Source organism: Canis lupus, chromosome 23, assembly GCF_003254725.2.
Source record: "Canis lupus dingo isolate Sandy chromosome 23, ASM325472v2, whole genome shotgun sequence".
Classification (NCBI taxonomy): Eukaryota; Metazoa; Chordata; class Mammalia; order Carnivora; family Canidae; genus Canis; species Canis lupus.
Window position 1 is genome coordinate 29089896 of NC_064265.1, and position 20496 is coordinate 29110391.

Here is a 20496-nt window from a genome sequence, read left to right on the forward strand (position 1 = left end):
CTTTTAAGAGAAGGGACACAGGAACTAGCATTTGCCTGCCCACTGAAATACTGGACCCTATCAACACTCTACATTCACAGCCACCGCCAGCCCCTTTTCCAGATGCTAACACTAATGCAGGTGAAGTAATTTACTCTGTCAGCAGCTTGAAAACTCCAAGCCCCAAGTTCAAGTTGGGTATTTCTGAATCCAGAGTTCTTCCACTGGGAAGAGGCTCCAGTGTCAGGAAGCAGAGGGCAGGCAGTCAGACTCACAGCCAGTCATGCTGAATCCTAAGAGCAGGCAGGCTGTCCAGCTACTGGGCAACCCACACAGGCCCTGGAAGCACCCCGGTGGCCTTCTGAAGGCAAAATCTTTAGTCTTCTCCCTGTAGTGAGACAATTTGGACTGGAGAGTCAGAGGCGCCGGGAAAACCAATACTTCATACCTGAGCACATCTTTGGGGTTCAGTGAAACCCCATCCCTGAGCCTAGAAGTCAGGTTCATGGTCCCAGGTGGGCTCTGCTGGTGCTCCGGCGCCCTCTAGCGACCGTCCACTTGAATCCCGACTCTCTCCAGCCCTTCCCCCTTGCCTCAACAGCTAGTAGAGGCGGTCCTCACCCTGGACTCCTGCGACCTTAATTTGTTCCTCCTCTCCCTCAAAGTGCAATGAATTGTCCTGCAGAGATGTGAAATCTCTTGGATCGGGAAGGTCTTTTAGTCACTACACCCTAAACCTGAGAAGGTTTCTGGGCTTCACCTGAAATACTTTATTTTCCCCCTGATGTATCCAAAGAGAAGAAATGTGTCTGGTTTTTTTAAGTAATAAGAAATACAGAGTTAGAAATATTATGTTTCGAGCCAAAGATGGAAAAACGACATTTTAGAGTTTGTTCTTTTTGAATAGACCTCCAATTTAGAACAGAATAAAAGATTCCCCTGTGAGTTCCTGGAAGCGTAAATACTCATAAGATCTCTTTGCTTACTTTATTGATTCAATTATGACATTTAAAATAGCAAACTAAGACTGTGCATGAACAACTCTTCACAAAACATGCACATTCCGAAATGGCTGCAGACAATGATTTTGTACAAATTTAATCACATCTATTGGGTAAATATTGCATTGGCTCCGAGAGAGCAAAGTAGTAAGTCCCAACCCTACTCCTCCAAACATTCCAATGGAGGTGGAAGTCCCCCCACCCCACTATCAGGAAGATTATCAGTGCACATGACCCCAGAGACTGGCACCATCACAGTAATTATCTCCAGGGAATTTGAGTCTCTATAAAGAGAGGAGAGGGTTGTTGAGTGAGTCTCCTCATCTTGAGCAAGTCGCCTTTCAGAGGTTCAGTTTCCACATCTGTCAAATTAAACAGCTAGCGTCAAACAGATTATTGCTAAACTCTCTTCCAGTTCTGAGAGGCATAGATTCAAAGTGATAAAGTTGTTGCTCACAGTTTAGAAATGAGCCCACCACAGGCCAGCTCTAACTTGGCTCCTCCCCCAGCCCCCAGGAGTGAACTAAAATCATAGGACTGGAATAAACCTTCCCAAATAAGGCATCCTTACCACTTTCTTCCACTTTTCAAAACTTGCCTTCAATATTTACCGATGTAAAAGCCAGTGGTTGTCAAGAGGCTTTCCAAAGAATACAAGAGCCAAAGAAAGGACTTTCCAGGCTTTGCCAACTTAGAAAAAACATACACTATATATCATATATATATATAGTAATTCATAGACTAAACAGAAAGCTCCCACATAAATGAGATTCCTATGCAGAAAAGACAGAAAGTAGACGTAGGCACTATGATGTTTTTATTATGCAGTCACGAGCGTTAGGAGACATCCACTAATCGAATTTAGTGCTGAGGCCTTCTATGTATTGTCTACTCCCAATATCACACAGAAGACAGCACATCATGTCTGATCCATTTATTGAGCTTGATTTTGGACTTACCACCAACCTCCACATAAAACACCTTATCCAAAGAATGGATTCCAGCCCACTTATTTTCATAACATGCTTCCCTCAAAAGAAAAGCCATTAAAGAATTCTTAGGACATCCTAAAAAAATTAGAGTCTTGTAATCTGTTATCATCTACACTCAATCAGGAGAAAGGCAGAATCAAATGCAACTCTATTATTATAGACTGGAAGGTTAATTCTAATGCACTATAGGATGGTCTTGAACCATGTGACATTTTTACTTTAAATGCATTTAAAATTTTCTGTTTGATATTTTGTGACTCTGGTGTACCGGCTACCGTTGCCAGGGCAATATGACTTTGGGTGACTGTATAGATCCAAAGGGGTTTTTGTTTTGTTTTAAAATATTAACAAGGCAAAAATGGAAAGATCAAAGATAGAGAACAAATCCAGCCTTTTTTCTTCTTCAAAATGAATGAAATACAGATCTCCTGGCCATATCTCTGATTAAAAAATACAAAGACTCATGAAGTGACTTTTCCAATTAGTGTGGAGCCTTTTTCCCAACCTATCAGGTTGATGCTATCAAAGTACTCTTCTCATCCTTTGTTCTGGATTCAGATCCCCCTGAAAGTGTAATGACACACACTGACTGTTCACCTCCAACACATTTGCCTCTAAATGGAAAAATCCTTTATGTGAATAAAGGTGGTCATAATGATCCAGAGTGTTATATTTCAGGATACAGAAAAAGGCTTGGTGCAAACCATATGAAAACATTCAGTTGGGTTCCAAAAGACTCAAACACAGATGAAAATAAAGATTCCACTATTAACCCACTTTTTCCTCTTTTTTTTTTTTATACTCACTTTATCATAAGGTTTTCAGTCATGGTGGACTCAAATCATCTGATGATAGGAAGAATCAAAGCATCTGTTTTTTGTTTGTTTTTTAATACTACCTAAAACTTCTTTGGAAACAGATAATGCCTCTTTTCCTACTAACTGGAATGAGGTATGTTTTAATCAGAAATCCACATGCAGGTCAAGAAACACTTTAATACAGGATACCTTTTAATTAAAACCTCTAAAAGCAGGATCCCCCTTAAAAAATCAATGATTCAAGCAAAATGCCATGTTGCTATCAGAGACCTAGAGATAAACAGGAAGTCTTTTAAGTACAATTAAAAAACAATGCACAAACCTCAGAACTACGGTTTTTAAAGAAATACTTAGGAGTTCTAGTAAAGTGGTTGTCTCATGCTGGGAAATTCACTGGTCCCCATCTGTGCCTGTTTCCAATAAATTATACTAGGAGTGTGTCCAGAAGGATAAAAACGAAGCTGACCACTCACAGGAAAGATCTAAGTTTGATGGTCATGAGAATTTTCACACAGTAACAAAGGATTCAGATCTTTGGTTCCATTGTAGGCAAGCTCTTCTCACCCAACCATTCAAAACTGCCCAGGATTCAACATCCACTCCTGCTGTAGACTGATACTTCCTTTTATATAATGCTCAAGGGAAATCACCTAGTTTTGATGTGATTGGAGTTTGATCTTGTGAAGCTGTCAGAATCTTCCCATCAGAGATAAATGAGGAGATTCTGGCCCCCATTAGTATGCACATTAACTCAGGTGTCCTATCTGTGTTTGCCAACCCTCCTATTTTGATCCACTTCCCTACATGTGAGTACCTTTGACCTACTCTGAGCTCAGACCCCCTGATCTGCTAGAGCAACTCCATCAGTCTTTCTTTAAAAATAGGCCAATAAGATGAATTTAACCTAGAAATAGCTTAGTAAGGGAAATGAAAACATCAGAAGTTATCTAATCACAGCAACAGCCATCCTGAGCTCTATCTGCTGAGTAATAAAAAGAAGTGGAACCTTCCTAAACTTGACGAGTATCATATAAGTAAAATTCTTGTTTGCCTCTGGCTCTTGGGGAGATGTGCTAATGCAGTTTAACCAGTGTATACTAACTACAAAACACTGTCATAGATTCAGAATACCTGCGCTCCGGGAAAGTTTTTTTTTTTCCTGGGGGGAGACGTAGTCTTGACATAGAGCCAAAAAAAATTTTTTTTAAAGCTTACAAGCATCTTTGAGAATAGGGATTGTTAAGAGGTGCAGTCGAAGGAAGGAATGGGAAGAAAAGAATATTTCATTTGAAGTTAAGATGGTTTTTCCCTAAGACAACTAGGCTTTAGTCTCAGTTAAAGAACACTTTAAATACCTTGAACGGCTCAAAAATGCTGTTTAAGAAAATGAAAACCACGTGAGCCAAGAACCATTAGAGCAGTGCTTTTAAAATCCTTGGCAAAGCTACAATAGGAAAGGAGAGAATAGGGGCTAGTTTTGCATAGTTTTGAACACAGGTGCAAAGGAACGGAGGCATCTCCTCTCCAAAGGCACTGAAATCCTATAGCATCAGAGGGTTAATGTGTGTATGCTGGAGGGGGGTGCAGGGGGGAGAGTCTCTCCAGATATTTCTCTTACAAAGTTTCCCAGGATACTCACCCCTCCCTATCTCACCCACCCCCCGCTACTCTGCTCACCTTTCCTCCCTCCACCTCCGGAACCCCCAGGGCACGGATTTCCTAAGCTAGTGCACCCGGGGATCACCACTGCAGTCTGTGATATTTCCTGGAGCCTCCCAAGTTTGGGGACTGGAAGCCGGAGTCTCGCAAGGACGCGGGTTGGGGGTGCGGTCGGATCTGGAGGGCAGGGTGGGAACCGGCGCCTTAAAGCCCACCCACTTCCTTCATAGGGGAAAGGGGAGTGAATCTCCCTAAGAGTATTTCTGCCAATTCCCCAAGGGTCATCAACACTCAGTAGACTTGGCGTGGGCCACCTCCGAATTGTCTCCCTGGATTTCGCCCTAACAATCCACGGGCTCCTGTGATAACACAAGGGGTCCCGATCTCTTTAGTCCTGAAGTCCCTCCTGTCCCACCCCGGGCCCCAATTCCCCTCCTGGCTACTTTATCTAACAGAAGAAGGAGCGCTGAGGGACTTGGCTGCATCAAGGGACTTGCAAGCCTGCTGATGAGTTTTAAGCCCGAGAGCCCCCTCCTCCCCACACACACACACAATCACATATCAGTGGGACCCATTGCAAGGGGGGTGAGGGAGGAGGTGGAGAGGCTAAATCCAACAGCACCTGGGTCAAGCCACCGGCCCCCGCTGCAATATCCCATAGCTTCCTGACGGTCAGGGGGGGAGCCGCAACTTCAGCCAGGACTGTTCCCCTCCCCGATTTCTACAGCAGCAATGCGCTCCCGCGTCCCCCACTTGCGGGACCGGCTCCCCGGCGGGTGCGCGACGGGCCCCTCCGCAGGCTCGCGCCCCACCCCGCGCCCCACCCCGCGCACCCGCCCCAGCCCAGGCGCGTCGGGCGGACAGAAGACGAGATGCATGGGAGGAAAGTTCCCCTGGATTAAAGGCTGGGCCCGTAAGCTGCTTCTTAGAACCACAACAGCAGTGATAAACAAGCAAATCTGAGCGAAGCCCAGCGCGTCTCAAAAGTTGGTCTTGCTACGCAGCAGCCCCAAAGGACTTTGCCATCGTGGCGCCCCAAGAACACGGGAATGCAGAGTTGCATCCTCGACTTACCTGGAGGTGCCAGCCGCGAAGAGCAGGCAGAGAGCTGAGCCCGGGACGAGGTCTGTCCCCCGCGCCCCCAACCCTAGGATGCAGAATCCGGCTTTGGAGCGGAGGCGGCTGGCGGGGTAGTTGGGGGCGGCGGGGGCGGGGCGGGGGGTTCGGAGCCCTCCCCCCTTCGTCCTCTCAGGCCAGTTTAGCAACAGCGGCCGCAAGGGATGCTGAGCGGAGAGTTTGGTCTCTCCGGAAACCCAGACTCCATCCTCGGAGGTGGGGGGCTGGGGAGGGGGTGAAAATGTTGGATGGAGGCGGAGGCTGAGCTCTCAGCGAACTCCGGGAGTAAGTGGAAGGTACGCGGAGGGAGCGGGAGGAGGCGGGAGGGAGGAAAGGGGGAAGGGACGGGCCCGCGAGGGTGGCGGGGAGACGGCAGCTTCTCGGGGAGATTGCCACCTTCTGACGAAACCCATGCGCCCGGCAAGCGGCGAGATCCTGGGGGGAACCTCGGCGCGAGCGCCCCCTGGGGGGTTGCGGCGGCGGCGAGCGGGGCCCGGGGGAGCGCGAGTCCGGCCCCGCCCAGCGCCGGCCCGGGGCGGGGGGCGGGGGGGCTGCTGCCCGCTGGGCTCCGGGGGGCCCCACCTGAGGTCTCTCCAGTGCTTGCACCTCGTCGGCACTTCAGAATAAAGCAACAATACCTGGGAGGGGGGGTGGGAGCGGTCCTTGTTTTTGTGCACGTTCAAGGAAACTTCTTGGATGGATGATGCTCAACAGCCACCAGAGATGAAGACAAAGTGCCCACCTCTGTATCTTCAGGGGCTCACAGAAGTGCCTGGCATATGGTAGGAGCCGGCTCTGTGTGTGTGTGTGTGTGTGTGTGTGTGTGTGTGTGTGTGTTTAGTAAATAAATGCATGAATAATTGAATGAAGGGGGCTTTTCTTCATCACACGTCTTCCTGAATACATCCAGCTCACAAATAAGTAGGAGATAAAGAAATACTTAGAGAGCACTATGTTTAAAAATAGATATAAACATGCTGTCTTATGTAAGGGGTAACCACTGCCACATGGCATGAAGCACTTTGAGGAAGCAAGTGTGGCATTCCGCTTCTGAAACTTATTCGAAGTCGAATTCAGATCAATGAGCGATGGAAGGACATACTGGGCATTGTGTCTGATTGTTTGCACAACAGCAGATAAACCAGATAAATAATAAATAAATAAATAAATAAATAAATAAATAAATAAACAAACAAACAAACAAACAAACAAACCAGACAACTATCCTGTTGCATATTGTAGCATCCTGTCACACCATCTCTCTCAGGTGTCATCAGAATCACATACTGGACCCCAGAATCCTTAAGGGTCAGAAAAAAAGGCTGTCTCTGACATGGAGGATGTTATAACATGCACGGGAATACAGGGAGATAGGCAGCTCTTTCTCCCCATCCTCTTAACAAGACCACGCTTCATGTGAAGAGGTTATCAGCCAAGAACTGTTCATCAACCTCGGAGTTCTCGATTGCAAAGGGCAGAGACAGAGAAATAATACAATAAGGAGCAGGTGCCCCTACAGAGGCAATTAGGAAGATCTTTGAGATTCAGGGGAAGAGCCCTCAGAAAGAAAAATAATAATAATATAGGATTTTTCCCTCAGCTCACCTCTCAAGACCTTCTGAAGTAGGATAGCACTAACCATTGACCCTAGGATCTTAGCGAGCTTGCCTGTACACTGAAGCTCCTCGGGTTCACTTTGGTTTGAAAAACTTGGGTCACGTGGCTCAACAGAAGCCAATCCATGTGCCCTGGGATACGGGATCACACTGTAGCACCAGGCCCGCCACAGTGTCTGGAAGATTCAGTGTGCCCCTTAGCACGCCTGGAGCCAGAGTGGAGTCACCAACTCATCCGCACGTCAACTCAGTGAAGCGCAGGCCTGGCTCTCCAACGTAGTCTCAGATCTTCCTACCAGGAGTGAGGGGACAGATGCTGAGTAAAATCAGCCTGTGTTTACTAAACATGAAAATATTTAGTCAGAAAATATTTCTTTCAGGTTTGAGTAATAGCCTCGGTAATGAAGTTTGAGCTGCACCGAACTTACAAAGATGAAGGGGGAGAAAAGAAAGTGATTATGCATTTCTTTGCATGTTGACTTTTGTTCCCTGGAATTTAAGTCCCACGGAGTGAAGATCTGTTTTGTCATCTTATCTGTGACTATGACCCGATGCCTGGTTCGACATCTGTCACTTAGCAGGCGGTCAATAAACATTCGTTAAATTTCTTTAAAATACCTTAGAGATCATTAACACAAACCTCTTATTTTATAGGTGAGAGAAGAGGAATTAAGATGTGCTGAGCATGCACTATTTCCAGGCAATGTGTTAGGCACTCTAGTGACCATCCCATCTAATTTTCTCCACAATCTACCCGGGGAGACTTTATGATGTCTACAACAAACCCGGGGTTTGGGTGGTCAGGAAGGCCAGACTAGGGCACACAACTAGTTAATGAGAGAACAGGTAGTGTTAATGGAAGCAGGCTCTGAAGGGACAATTAAGAATGGCTGAACACGCGAAACATGGTGCAGAAGAGAGTCAGAACTCCTAGGGAAGAATCCAGCACAATCATCTTTGGCCCTGTGTTAAAAGCATAGACACATAAACTAAATGCAACACCACAACTTATGACAAATATGGTTTCCTCTGCCAGCAGGCTTCAGCTCCCTAATTAGAAACAAACAGTCGCCTGCAAGCCAGTGTGCAGAACACACGTGCAGCTTTTTTCCAGAAACTTGGTTGTTTTTTTTTTTTTTTTTTTTTTCAAGGCATGACATGGAAGGTAAATTCAAAGAGACTCTTCTCAGGGCACATAAAGCAGAATTTACTCCCACCTCTCGTATGAAATCAACAGCTCATCTCTATAAGTGAAGACATATAACCAGCTAATGAACTATGGTTGCAATTACTGCCCCCACACCAAGTTTGCTCACCAGCCGGAGTCCCTTCAAAAATTGTGACATCAACATCCCCTTATTTGTATCACTCACCTTCTTCCAACTCTCCTTCTCATGGATTCTGAGCTGCTGGGTTCCACAGCCATAATCAAAATTATCTAATTCTGAGCCACAGAGTCACGGTTGCCACACTGGTGTCCCCAAGCCACGAAGGAGGCTCCAGCTCTGAGTAGATTCACTCGCCGGGTCTCTGTTTGATAACATAAGGGGAGACATCCGCTCACTGTCCTATGCCAATATGAAAGGCACCCCACCCATCAGTGTGACAAGGGAAATGCTGGAATGGAGCCAGGGAACAAAAGGGAAGAAATGTGGATTCTTCCCAATGCCGTTGATACCATTTTTTAAGGTAGCAGATGATGAAGGGGAAAAACAGGCAGAGAGTCAATGCCCTGCATTAAAAACCCCGGATCCTTCCCTGAATGAGTCAGGGTGAGCATTTTGTTTTGAAATTGAATTTCTGTTTTCTTTTTTTCTTTCAAGCTGTAGGATGGTTACATACTCAACGAGTCAAAGGGATGGCTGTAAATAACAGGATTTAGTTTTGAGGCTTTGGATCAAATAAAAATCTTGCATTTCCCCCCAGGGTTATTTATAGCTCAAAAAAAAAGTGTTCTTTTTTTTTTTTTTCTTTTTCGTGTGATTTTGAGAATTGACTGATAGCTCTTCTGTGTTTCTGTATATGCCTGAAACAGGTTGTATTACTGGAAAGCAGAAAGGAAAGCTCTAAGAAAGCCCTTCTATGATGCTAAAAGTCAAGAGAGAAGTGATACACATGTTCCAAACTGACACAGAGATCAGATCTTCTGCTGTCTGGTCCTCTTCTCTATGGCACCCTGTGTGACCTCTGGTGCCTCACCCATCAGGAACAAGCTAATGCTATGAAGGGGTGCCTTATACTTTGGTCTACCAATAGGTGGCATCAAAATCCCTCTAGCTTTTCTTTATTACATTAAAAAAAAGAGAGAGAGAGAGAAGCAGAGAGCATTTTCTGAGATTTTGCATTTTACCATGGGTGATGTTCTAAAGGACACTAGATCAGCTATTATTTCAGAGCAGACTATCCCATTTATCTCTTAATTAGGCCTCTCAGCCCCCTAAGCCTCAGTCTCCTCATTATGAAAAGAAGGTATTTGAAGTGAACTCTAGCTCTGGGGTTCTGCTTTTTAGCTACATAATGTCTGCCCAGGCACACCACTCCTCATGTTTGTGATAAACCCTTTAAGACTCCATTCCTTTGGGTTTAAGGAACGTTAGTACGAATCTCTCACTCTGTTGCAGAGACTGCTTTTTGCCTAGCCTGTAATCATTTTTGTTTGTTTTTCCTTATGAAGAAAAGCACAATTTCATGGGAGGTGGCAATGTGCTCAGCCCCAAACCCACATTACTCAGCCTTTCTTGCAGATAGGATAGTCATGTGACAAAGGTCCAGCCCTGCACTAATATGGTAGGCACTAGACTCATGTAACTAAATTTAAATTTATTGAAATCCACTTAAATAAGACTAAAAATTCATCTCCTCAGTCATACTAGCAACATTTTAAAAAAATTTTTATTTTTGGCTTGAACAACAAGAAACTTATTTTCTCATAATTTTACAGGATGAGTGACTCAAATCGAGGTCCAGTGGGGGTCAATTTCTTTCTTTTTTTTTCATTTAAGTATACTTAACACAATGTTACATTAGTTTCAGGTGTACCACCTAGCAATTCAACATATCTATATGTTATGCTATGCCCATCACAAGCATAACTACCACCTGTCACTATATGCTATTACAATATCATGGACTATGTTCCCTATGCTGTGCCTTTTATTCCCATGACCTATTCACTCAATAATTAGAAGCCTGTATCTCCCTCTCCCCTTCACCCATTTTGCCTATCCCCTACTCCCCTTTCCTCTGGCAATCATCAGTTTATTCTGTGTATTTATAGGTCTGATTCTACTTATTTGTTTTGTTTTTTAGATTCACATGAGTGAAATCGTATGATACCAGTTTTTCTCAGTATGACTTATTTTATTTAGCATAATGCCACCTAGGTCCATCCATTGGAAGATCTCATCCTTTTTTATGGCTGTGTAATATCTCTCTGTGTGGGACACCTTCCTTATCCATTCATTTATTGATGGATGCATAGGTTGTTTCCATATCCTGGCTATTGTAAACAATGCTGCAATGAATACAAGGATACATATATTTTTTCTTTTTTTTTTTTTTTTTTTTTTTTAAATTTTTATTCATTTATGATAGTTACAGAGAGAGAGAGAGAGAGGCCAGAGACACAGGCAGAGGGAGAAGCAGGCTCCATGCACCGGGAGCCCGACGTGGGATTCGATCCCGGGTCTCCAGGATCGCGCCCTGGGCCAAAGGCAGGCGCCAAACCGCTGCGCCACCCAGGGATCCCCATATATTTTTTCAAATTAGTGTTTTTGTTTTGTTTAGGTAAATACCCAGTAGTGGAATTGCTGGATCATATAGTATTTCTATTTTTTATTTTTTGAGGAAACTATATGCTGTTTTCCACAGTGGCTGCATCAACTTCAATTTCTCCCAATAGCACAGGAGGGTCTCTTTTTCTCCACATTCTTGCCAACACTCATTATCTCTTGTCTTTTTCATTTTAGCCATTCTGGGATGTGTAAGGTGATATCTTATTGTAGTTTTGATTTACATTTCCCTGATGATTAGTGATGTTGAGCATCTTTTCATGTGTCTGTTGGCCATCTGTCTGTCTTTGGAAAAATGTCTATTTATGTTCCTTGCCCACTCTCAGTCAGTTTGGGTTTTCTGGTATTAAGTTGTTCAAGTTCTTGGTATATTTTGAATATTAACCCCTTATTGGACATATCATTTGTAAATATCTTCTCCCATTCAGTAGGTTTCCTTTTTTTTTTTCTTTTGTAAAGATTTTTTGAGAGAGAGAGAAAGGAGAGAGAGAAAGCCCATGTGCATGTGAGCAGGAGGGAGAGAGAGAATCTTAAGCAGGCTCCATGCCCAGTGCAGAGCCTGATGTGGGACTTAGTCTCACAGCTCTGAGATCATGACCCTGAGATCATGAACTGAGCCAAAATCAAGAGTCAGACACTTAACCAACTGAGTCACCCAGGGACCCCTTGTTGGTTGCCTTTTTGTTTTGTTGATGGTTTCTTTCACTGTCACACTAGCCATATTTTAAATGCTAATAGTCACAAATGTCTAACCATCTCAGGTCAGACACAGAACATTTCCATCATCGCAGAAAGGTTTGCTGTGCAGCACTAGTTGAGATGGCAGTGGAAGTTATAGGACAGTTTCTATGACAGTCTTATGAGGGAAGAACATACTGATTCGGTTGATATCTATCTTTATTTTCTTACCTGCTTGCCCCTCCCTCCTTTCTGCCTGAAGGTAAAGGTGGGTCAGCCATCACCTGACTATGAAGCAGCAGGATTTGCCAAGGCAGCCTAGGCCGAAAGATAAAAGGAACCTAGGTCTTTGGTGACATGAAGGCAACCATGTTATCACCAAATTTATTATGAGAAAAATGAACCTACCAACTGATGCGAGCCACTGTTTCCAGCTTTTTAAAACAGCTGAGTAGTATTTTTAACTGATAAATCCTCAGAAAGTTACCTGGACAGTTTTCTATTAATGACTTTGGATAAACAATTTTCTTTCCAGTTTCCTTTACTTTGGAGAGAGTAGAGGACAATATCTTGGCTAAAAGAAACAAAACAATGTCTGTACCCACAACAAGATAATAACGAATCATTCATTTCAATATGCCAAATGGGCCAAAAGGGAGGAAATGGGACATTCATTAATGGTACCCAAAATAATTATCCCATATTTTATAGTTTTCCTGGAGAAGAGGTAGATGTCTACAGAAAAAAGAGAATAATATGTGAGCCTGTTCTGTGTGCCAGAAACTTGGCTGAATGATTTAACAACATTATCATATTTAAGTCTCATGGCAACCTAACAAGGTGAGTATCACATCTTTTTTGTTTTGTTTGTGTTAGCAAACTGAGGCTGAGAGAGATTGAGGGTTGTGGGTACAGACATTTTGACCTTGTCAAAATCTACATAGCTAGTTAGTTATAGAGAGGAGTTTCAAATCCAGGTCTAGTTGGCTCTTGCCACAACTGCATAATGGAATTCTCCTTGTGAGTAAGGATCATCAGATTCTGATCCATATGTGCTTATTTCAAGGCTCTTATTCCAGTCTCTCTATCACTTTTTTCACAGTTTTTATTTTTTTCCTACCACTGCAAAAACTAAGGATATTTATCTTCACAAGCTATAGAAATTGACCAGACAGGTTAGAGCAAAAGGCTTTCCAAACAAGCAAACGACACAATGGCTCCAAGTGAAGAGCAGGCACAGCCTGATCAAGGAACCTGAAATAACTAAGTGATCCACTATATCTGGGGCAAAAAGGAAGAGAAAGGAGCAAGGGCTGAAGCAAACGCAATACTATCAACAGTATTGGTTAGATGGTTAGACATTTGTTTGTTGTTTGTTGTCAATCTTAAACAAAACAAGGAAAGATTGAGAAACTAACATAGACAGGAGGATATTAAACATAATAATAAATGTAATGTGATGCCCTCAATTGGATCCTAGCACAGAAAGAGGACATTAATGGGAAAACTGGTGAAATCCAAATGAAGTCTAGAGTTTACTTAATAGTAATATACCAGTGCTGGTTTGTGACAAATGTTCCATGGTAATAAAATGTGTTAACACTAGAAGAAAATGGGTGAGAAGATATGGAAATTCTCTCTACTATCTTTATAACTTTTCTGTAAATCTAAAATTATCCCAAATTAAAGACTTATTTTAAACACACACGCACACACACACACACACACACACACACACACACAACTTTCTCACTTGTTTCCTAAGGATAAAGTTATACACAGCTTTTTACCTCAACTAGTATAATTTTCAGGTTTTTGATGTTACCAGAATGATAATTTAATTTAATCCATCATTTTGGCCTATTTTGTAAGTAAAAACCTTACTTTATCTGCTTGTCATCTTTAGGTCAAATATCTTCTTGGCAAATTCCACAGGAAGACTCTCCCCATTTAACTCCTGGCAGAACTCAGAATATTGATGAGAAATGCCAGAGGACTAGGACCCAGCCGACTTTTCCCTGGCTTGGCTGGTTCTCAACTGGCAAAAGAAGTGACAACCCTACTCCCCATCTCAAAACAAACAAACAAACAAACAAACAAAAAGAAAAATACAAAAAACCTTCTGGGAAACAAAGACAGAAAGTCAGAGCATTACATTTTTACATAGTCATTTTTCTGATTGCAACTCCACTTTCTGCATTTTTCCAGCAGCGCAGCCTTTAAAGTGAATCACCGGTGATCAAAGGCAAACCAAAATAACACATTGTTCCTCTAGAGAAGAGAAGGTGAAGTCCTATCATTCTGAGGGTATTCTTGGGGGAAAAAGAAAGAAGAGCAAGAGAGAGACCACACTGCCTACTTTTTCTAAAAGCAAGGCCTATAATTTTGCTCTTTTGAAAATCTTTTTTAAAAACCCTTGCTGGTTGGGAAAGGCACAAATAATGCTGAGGCATATATTAAAAAGTTTATCTGTTCTGTTTCTGTCACCTCCTCCTGTAGCAGCATGCTGTGGGTGATCTACATCGTGTCTGATCTTGCTGTTGTATTTGTAGGAACGGAGACATTAACAGGTGTTGAGCATATGTGCACCAGACACTACACTAGCCCTTACAGTATGTTCTCATAGATTTCTCCCACCTGTGCAGGGTAACAGTGTGGGAGATTCCAAAAAATTATCATTGTTCTTCCCCTCCCTCCCTACATCTACAACACTTGCAATGTGCCTCTGCAGCAATTCCCATCAAGTAGGGAAGTATGTTTCTCTACCCTCTTGAATCATAAGGCTGGCCTTGTAACTTGCTTTGGCCAAGAGAAAGCAGCAGAAGTGAAACTGAGCCAAATCTGAGCCTAGACTTTTAAGAGGTCTGGCACATTCCACCCCACCTCCATGAGAACAAGCATAGGCTATCTTGTTGGAGGATGAGTGAGAGATGGGCCAGTGATGACCCACTGCAGCTGAAGCCCAGGCATGTGAGGCAGCCTAGGCAAGATCAGCAGAGCAGCTCCTAGCCAACCCTCAATTGGCCATAAACACGTGAATGAGCCATGACCAAAACAGCTGAGCCTGGGGAGAATTGTGAGCTAATAAATGCTTGTTATTTTAAGCCACCGAGTTTTGGAGGTGGTTTGTGATACATCAATAGTAAACTGATACATGAATAGTCATTTCTTTTTAAGATACAAGAAAATGGAGGCGTGAAGAAATGGAAAGATTAATTTTCCCAATACTGCAGAGCCGGTAAGTAGGGATAGTCAGAATTCAGTCCAAGGATTAAATGAATCTAAGGTCTCCACTCCTACTACAACCCCAGCCCATAGAATAGAACAAGAAGAAAAACAAACACAACCCAATGTCGTAGCTATGTAAATGTGATAAAACTAAAGTGGTTTTCTCAGCTCTCTTCTACATAATGTGCAATGTGTGTAGATACGTATACATTTGTAAAGAATTACCTATTCAATGGAGAGAATGAGCTAGGTAGCGAAATCTATTTTTTAACTTTAGCAACAATCTAAATCAAATGCATTCATCTTGGTGTTAATCTGTAAATTGCAGCGCAGCGACAGTTTGTAGGTGACAAGCTGACTTGTTTCTCTCCTTTCAGGAACTCCAGGGATAACCACTCAGCACTCCTTTTCTCCCTCCCTATGTGGCTCTGTCCTGCTCTTCCCTCCCTCCTTGTGTGTCTCTTTCCAAACCGTTTCCCTTTTACTCCTTGTGCTCACTCTCCAACTTCATCTGTCAAACCTGTACAATAGTACTTTAATTTATTCTAATAGTCCCATTTCCTAACTCCTGCATTTTTGATAACTTCCTCCACTGATCTTAAATCTGTCACCCTGCTAGTTCATTACTTCCAGATGTCTTCCTTTGGGTCAACAAGAGGGTGAATTAGATCATGTCATTCCTCTGTTTCATACCTTCTTATTGCTCCCAGGATAGTCTCAACTCCTTAACATGGCCTCTAGGTCCTCTGCATGATCCACTCCTTTCTACTTTTCTTGCTTGGGTTCACACTACCAATCTCTCCAGCTCTCTGTATCTGTGCTTTAACAAGATTGAATTTCTTTCAGGTCCTTGGACTCCTACTTCTGAGTCTTTCTACATGCTGTTTCTTTCACGTGCTGGGAATTCCCTCAATGTGCATGTGCATGAGTGCATACATATACATGCTTTATTTTTAAAGTCTTACAAGAAATTTCCCTCCTGCTGAGAAGTCTGCCCTAAATCTCCTAAACAAGATAATATGGTCTTATTATGTGCCCACAAGTAGCCCGTACTTACCGTTACCACTCCATACTGTACTTGGTGGTTTAATTATCCATGTCCCCATCTATCTCATTGGCCATTGTATACCAGAGGCTAGAATGGAGCTTGGTACCTAATAGACTCTCAATAAATATTTATTGAATGAACGAATCATATGTTGGTTTTCTTCCTTAGGTATGCTTTACTCTCAAAGGAATTTTCATAATTTTTTATGTTCCATATACAAGAGAGCCATATTGGAATATTTTTGGTAGTAAGCAAATGAAAAATGAACATAAGTTAGCTTAAACAATCAAAAATTGATTGGCTTGTATATCTGGAAGACTCGAGAGGCAATACAATAATCAGGTGGTTTTATTCCATAACTCTGGCTGTTTTAGTCTTCTCAACCTCAGATCCTAAGATGTTACAACTGCTCAGATCCCACATTCATAGGTCCAGAGGATGAGAGAAAATGCTTTTGCCCAGAAATCCCATGCAAAAGTTAGAAGGTTTGCTCTGTTTTGATCACTTAGGCTGTATGGGCAGCAAAGAGCCAATGTTGGGGCCAGGAAAATGCAATATGCTGATGACTTAAGCTTCCCATTCCCTAAATAAGTGGATTGGGTGGGGAAATAGTGACCAATTAAATGAAAATTGGGGTATCATTAAGAAGAGAGTCACAGGGAGCACCTGGGCGGCTCAGTCAATTAAACATCTACCTTAGGCTCAGGTCTTGATCTCTGGGTCCCAGGATGAAGCCCCACATCAGGCTCTCTGCTCAGTGGCAAGTCTGCTTGTACCTCTGTCTCTGTAATCTCACTCTCTCTTTCTCCCAACTAAACAAATAAAATTTAAAAAAAAATAGAGAGTCACAGGTGCTGGCTGTAGCTAATAATGACCCTGGATTTGTCACAACACAGTTTTCCATGGATTAATTCATAATAATTTATAGGATATATGCTCTGTATATGGTCTGCTTTGGATATGCAATCTTCACAGATTATACAGATTCTGACAAGCCTCTTCTCAACATCATTCTGTGATGAAACAGGCCTCATAACAGAGCTGCTTTAACAAAACTGGTAGAAACTTTCCAGCCTCTTGATGAATAATCAAAGTTATAATTTTAAATGCAGAGACTTCATCAACTATTTCTAAGAGTAGTTCTAATTCTCACTGCTGGTTGCTCCTTGTCTCAGGCACGGCTTCTCTCTCTTTGGTCTTATTTTCCATCTCTGTATTTCTCCCACTGGAAGCCTCTGTATTTCACCTCCTCTGCTTCTGTGTAAAAACATCTAACATTCTGCTCTTTAGGGACATAAAGAGTAGCTTTCATATTAGGCCCAAACTAAAAATACATCTCTGCCTTGAGCAGAAACAGGATTCTTTCTTTATGGACCACAAAACATTCTTTCTGTCTCTAGCGTGATAGAGATTTTACGATTTAACCCCTTGACTACCAATATTAGCCAGTTGTACAAGTAAAATAAGCACAAATAGGATAAAGAAAGATATCAGGTCATTTAAGGGAGCAGTTCTGGGGATGTCTAGGTGGCTCAGTGGTTGAGCGTCTGCCTTCAGCTCAGAGTGTGATCCCAGAGTCTGGGGATCGAGTCCTGCATCGGGCTCCCCAAAGGGATCCTGCTTCTCCTTAATGGCCTAGGAGACTCTCATGAATAAATAAACAAAACCTTTTTTAAAGGGGGGAGGGGTTCTGGCCATCAAATTTATATTAAAATAATTCTACACATCATAATATCTATGTTTTTTAAGATATCAAAACAACTGGACTTCAAGATCCATCTTTGATATTTTCCCATCCATAAAAAACAAAGACCAGGAACACACAGATACTACATTCCACAGCCTCTTATCAGAGTTGCCACAGATAGCAAGTCAATTTATTTGTGATTCATTTCTTTTTCCTGAATGCTTCCTTCAGGAAATATAAAGCAAGTACTGACCAGTTATTTATTCGTTCATTCAGTGAGTATTTACTGAGCACCTGCTATGTGCCAGGTATTCTGCTAGTCACTGGCAATAAAAGGAATAAATAGGTTGATATTTTCATGTGGTGATAGTCACGCAACAGATAAATCTAATAAAGCACGGTGAGCTTATGACAGAAAATGTGCAGGTGCTGTGGCAACACAAAACTGGGGGAGTTTAAACAGCTCTGGGAAAATGGAAAGTATTACCTCTTTAAGAGGTAATACTTTGGCTCAGAATAAAGAGTCAGTATGAGATGCCCAAGAAAATGGGAGTGAGGGAAGGGGAAGAGGCAGAGAAAGGATTGTGTGCAGAAGAAAAAAGCAGGAGGAAAGCAGAGGTGGAGCTGGAGATGGGAAAGGGAGACTGACTGTTTCTGTGACATACGGTTCTAGGAAAATTATGAGGGGGCAAGGGGCTGAAAGGAGGCAGATCATGGAAGATATTATAATATCATTAAAGAGTAGGATTTACGGAGTCACTGAAAAAATTTTGAAAGGGGACTGGCATGACTTTATTTCCATTTTAGAAAGCTCCTTCTAGCAGCTGGATGGAGAACTGACTAAAGGTGAGCAAGACAGGAAGCAGAAAGACTATTTAAGATAGTGGCACTGATCTGGTGGAAAGTTGATGGTGGCCTAAACCCAAGTGGTGACAGTGAGGAGGGAAGAGCTAGATAATTCCAGAAATAAGATAAAAGTTCATATGACTTGGGTTCATTTAGCATGGATCCAAATTACCTAAATAGTTCAAATTTAGCATCAATTTATATGTGTTTTACTTAGCTGCTATTGGTATCCTGCCTCCCCATCTCTTGCCAAGCCCCCTCTGCCCAAATCTGAGGTCACCTGTAGACAGCTGCCATACAACACAACACAGATGGCTGCCAGCATTTGAGTCTGGGGCCATTCTCTGGGCACTGGCAAGGGGCAGGCCAGAAAACAAGCAAGTCAATGTCCCCAACAGTAACCTTAAACCAAAGAGGGAAGGAAACTGGTAGTCAAGTATCCCAACTTGCTCATCCTTTCATGGGATGACTCTAAGGCATGTTCTGTAAAGTCTCTCGAGAAGTCTTCATTAAGATGGAGCCTCAGTTGCCTGCAGGAGTAACCAGTCATGAATGATCTTTATTGGCTTTCTGACCTTGCATGTCTACTGCCTCTCCACTCAATATTGCTTCCTGGAATAACTTCCCAAATACACCACCTGCACCAAAATTCTTGTCTTGGGGTTAGCTTTTGGGGAAACCCAAATTATGCATTATATAGCTCAAAGAAAATTTTTTAAAGTTCATCATTCTCTTTTTTAACCTTTCAGTCTACTCCTCTCACTAAGCAGAGGCAAATCATAGCCAGATCCCAACAACCCCACTTCTCCAGAGGGCAGAGGAGTACTATGTTCTTGCCCTCCTTGCCAGGTCCTCTGTCTTTTCAGTTCTCTGCTGAGATTCCCTTTTCCTCCTTGATAACTGGGGACAAGCAGAGGAGATTATGCCTACCACAAATCATCTAAAAATCAAATACCTCGGCCTTTTTAATCTATATTTTATTAATATATATTAATTCTTGCTGGGGCCTTGTCAAGGGCCCTCCCTGGAGAACAATTAATCTAGTGTATAATCATTTTTATGACTTCCTGGATTTTATACAAATTGAATTTTAAAGGAAAGCATAACTCATTTGGTAGGGATAGAACAGAAAGCAAATTCTTTGCCACCTGCCCACCACTTCATCTTACCTTACAGGAGATCATGATATAAGGTGAGAAAAGTAAGTGTATGCTAGTTTCACAGACTCATTTCCTCACTAAGCAAAGAGGTCTCTACCCAACTAGCTCAGATCAGAGGGTCATGTCTGCAGATCAGGAAGGAGGATGAGGGAAGGGAAGAGAGAAATGAGAAGAAGCAGGAACTACCATTTCCCAAGACCTAAGCAATGTCAAGTGGTAGATCAATTCCTTGAATATGCCCCCCTCATTGACTTCTCCCCATTAATCTATACAACAAGGGATATGCTGCCATTCATAGATAAGGAATCTAAAGCTTCAGGTGGTTTAAAGAATGTGACCAATATCACATATGTGTGATGTTAGAGACTGAATTTAAATGAGGCCTGTTTGACTCCAAAGCTCATTCTTTTTTTAAAAATTTTTATTTATTTATTATTTGAAAGAAAGAGTGTGTGTGTGAGAGAGAGAGCACAAGCAAGAGGAGGGGTAGATGGAGAGGGAAAAGCAGACTCCCCAATAAGCAGGGAACCTGATGAGGGACTCAATTGCAGGACCCTGGGATCATGATCTGAGCTGAAGGCAGATGCTTAACTGGCTGGGCCACCCAGGCACCCTCCAAAGTTCATTCTTTTTCCACTTCACCTTTTGATTACAAGCCATGTTTACTCTTTCATGTGAATACTTTCCAAAAGCAGGGAAAGCTTTTCCTGGTGGAACTTTCAGTAAGAGCATTTCTTAGCATCTGGGCAATCTCATAAGGGACTATATCAAGAACTCCCCTTACTTTCTCCACCCCAAATTTATCAACATATCAGAAAACTATTATCAATGCTACGAACATCCAGCCAGGAACACTTCTAAATTTAGTAAAAAAACA

General features: G+C 42.6%; 1 protein-coding gene across 2 annotated transcripts in view; it reads right to left on the reverse strand.

Moving 5' to 3' along the window:
• Window positions 1–20496, reverse strand: part of CPNE4 (copine 4) — a 670646-nt gene that overhangs the window by 452755 nt on the left and 197395 nt on the right. The window contains exon 4 of one of the 2 annotated variants that reach the window (XM_025448963.3): window positions 8555–8711. In XM_025448963.3, the coding sequence (XP_025304748.1) occupies window positions 8555–8607 (53 nt within the window). In that variant the 5' untranslated portion in view covers window positions 8608–8711. Of the gene's footprint in view, window positions 1–5523; window positions 5986–8554; window positions 8712–20496 lie in introns of those variants that run through there. The other variant, XM_025448965.3, reaches the window with a different exon arrangement.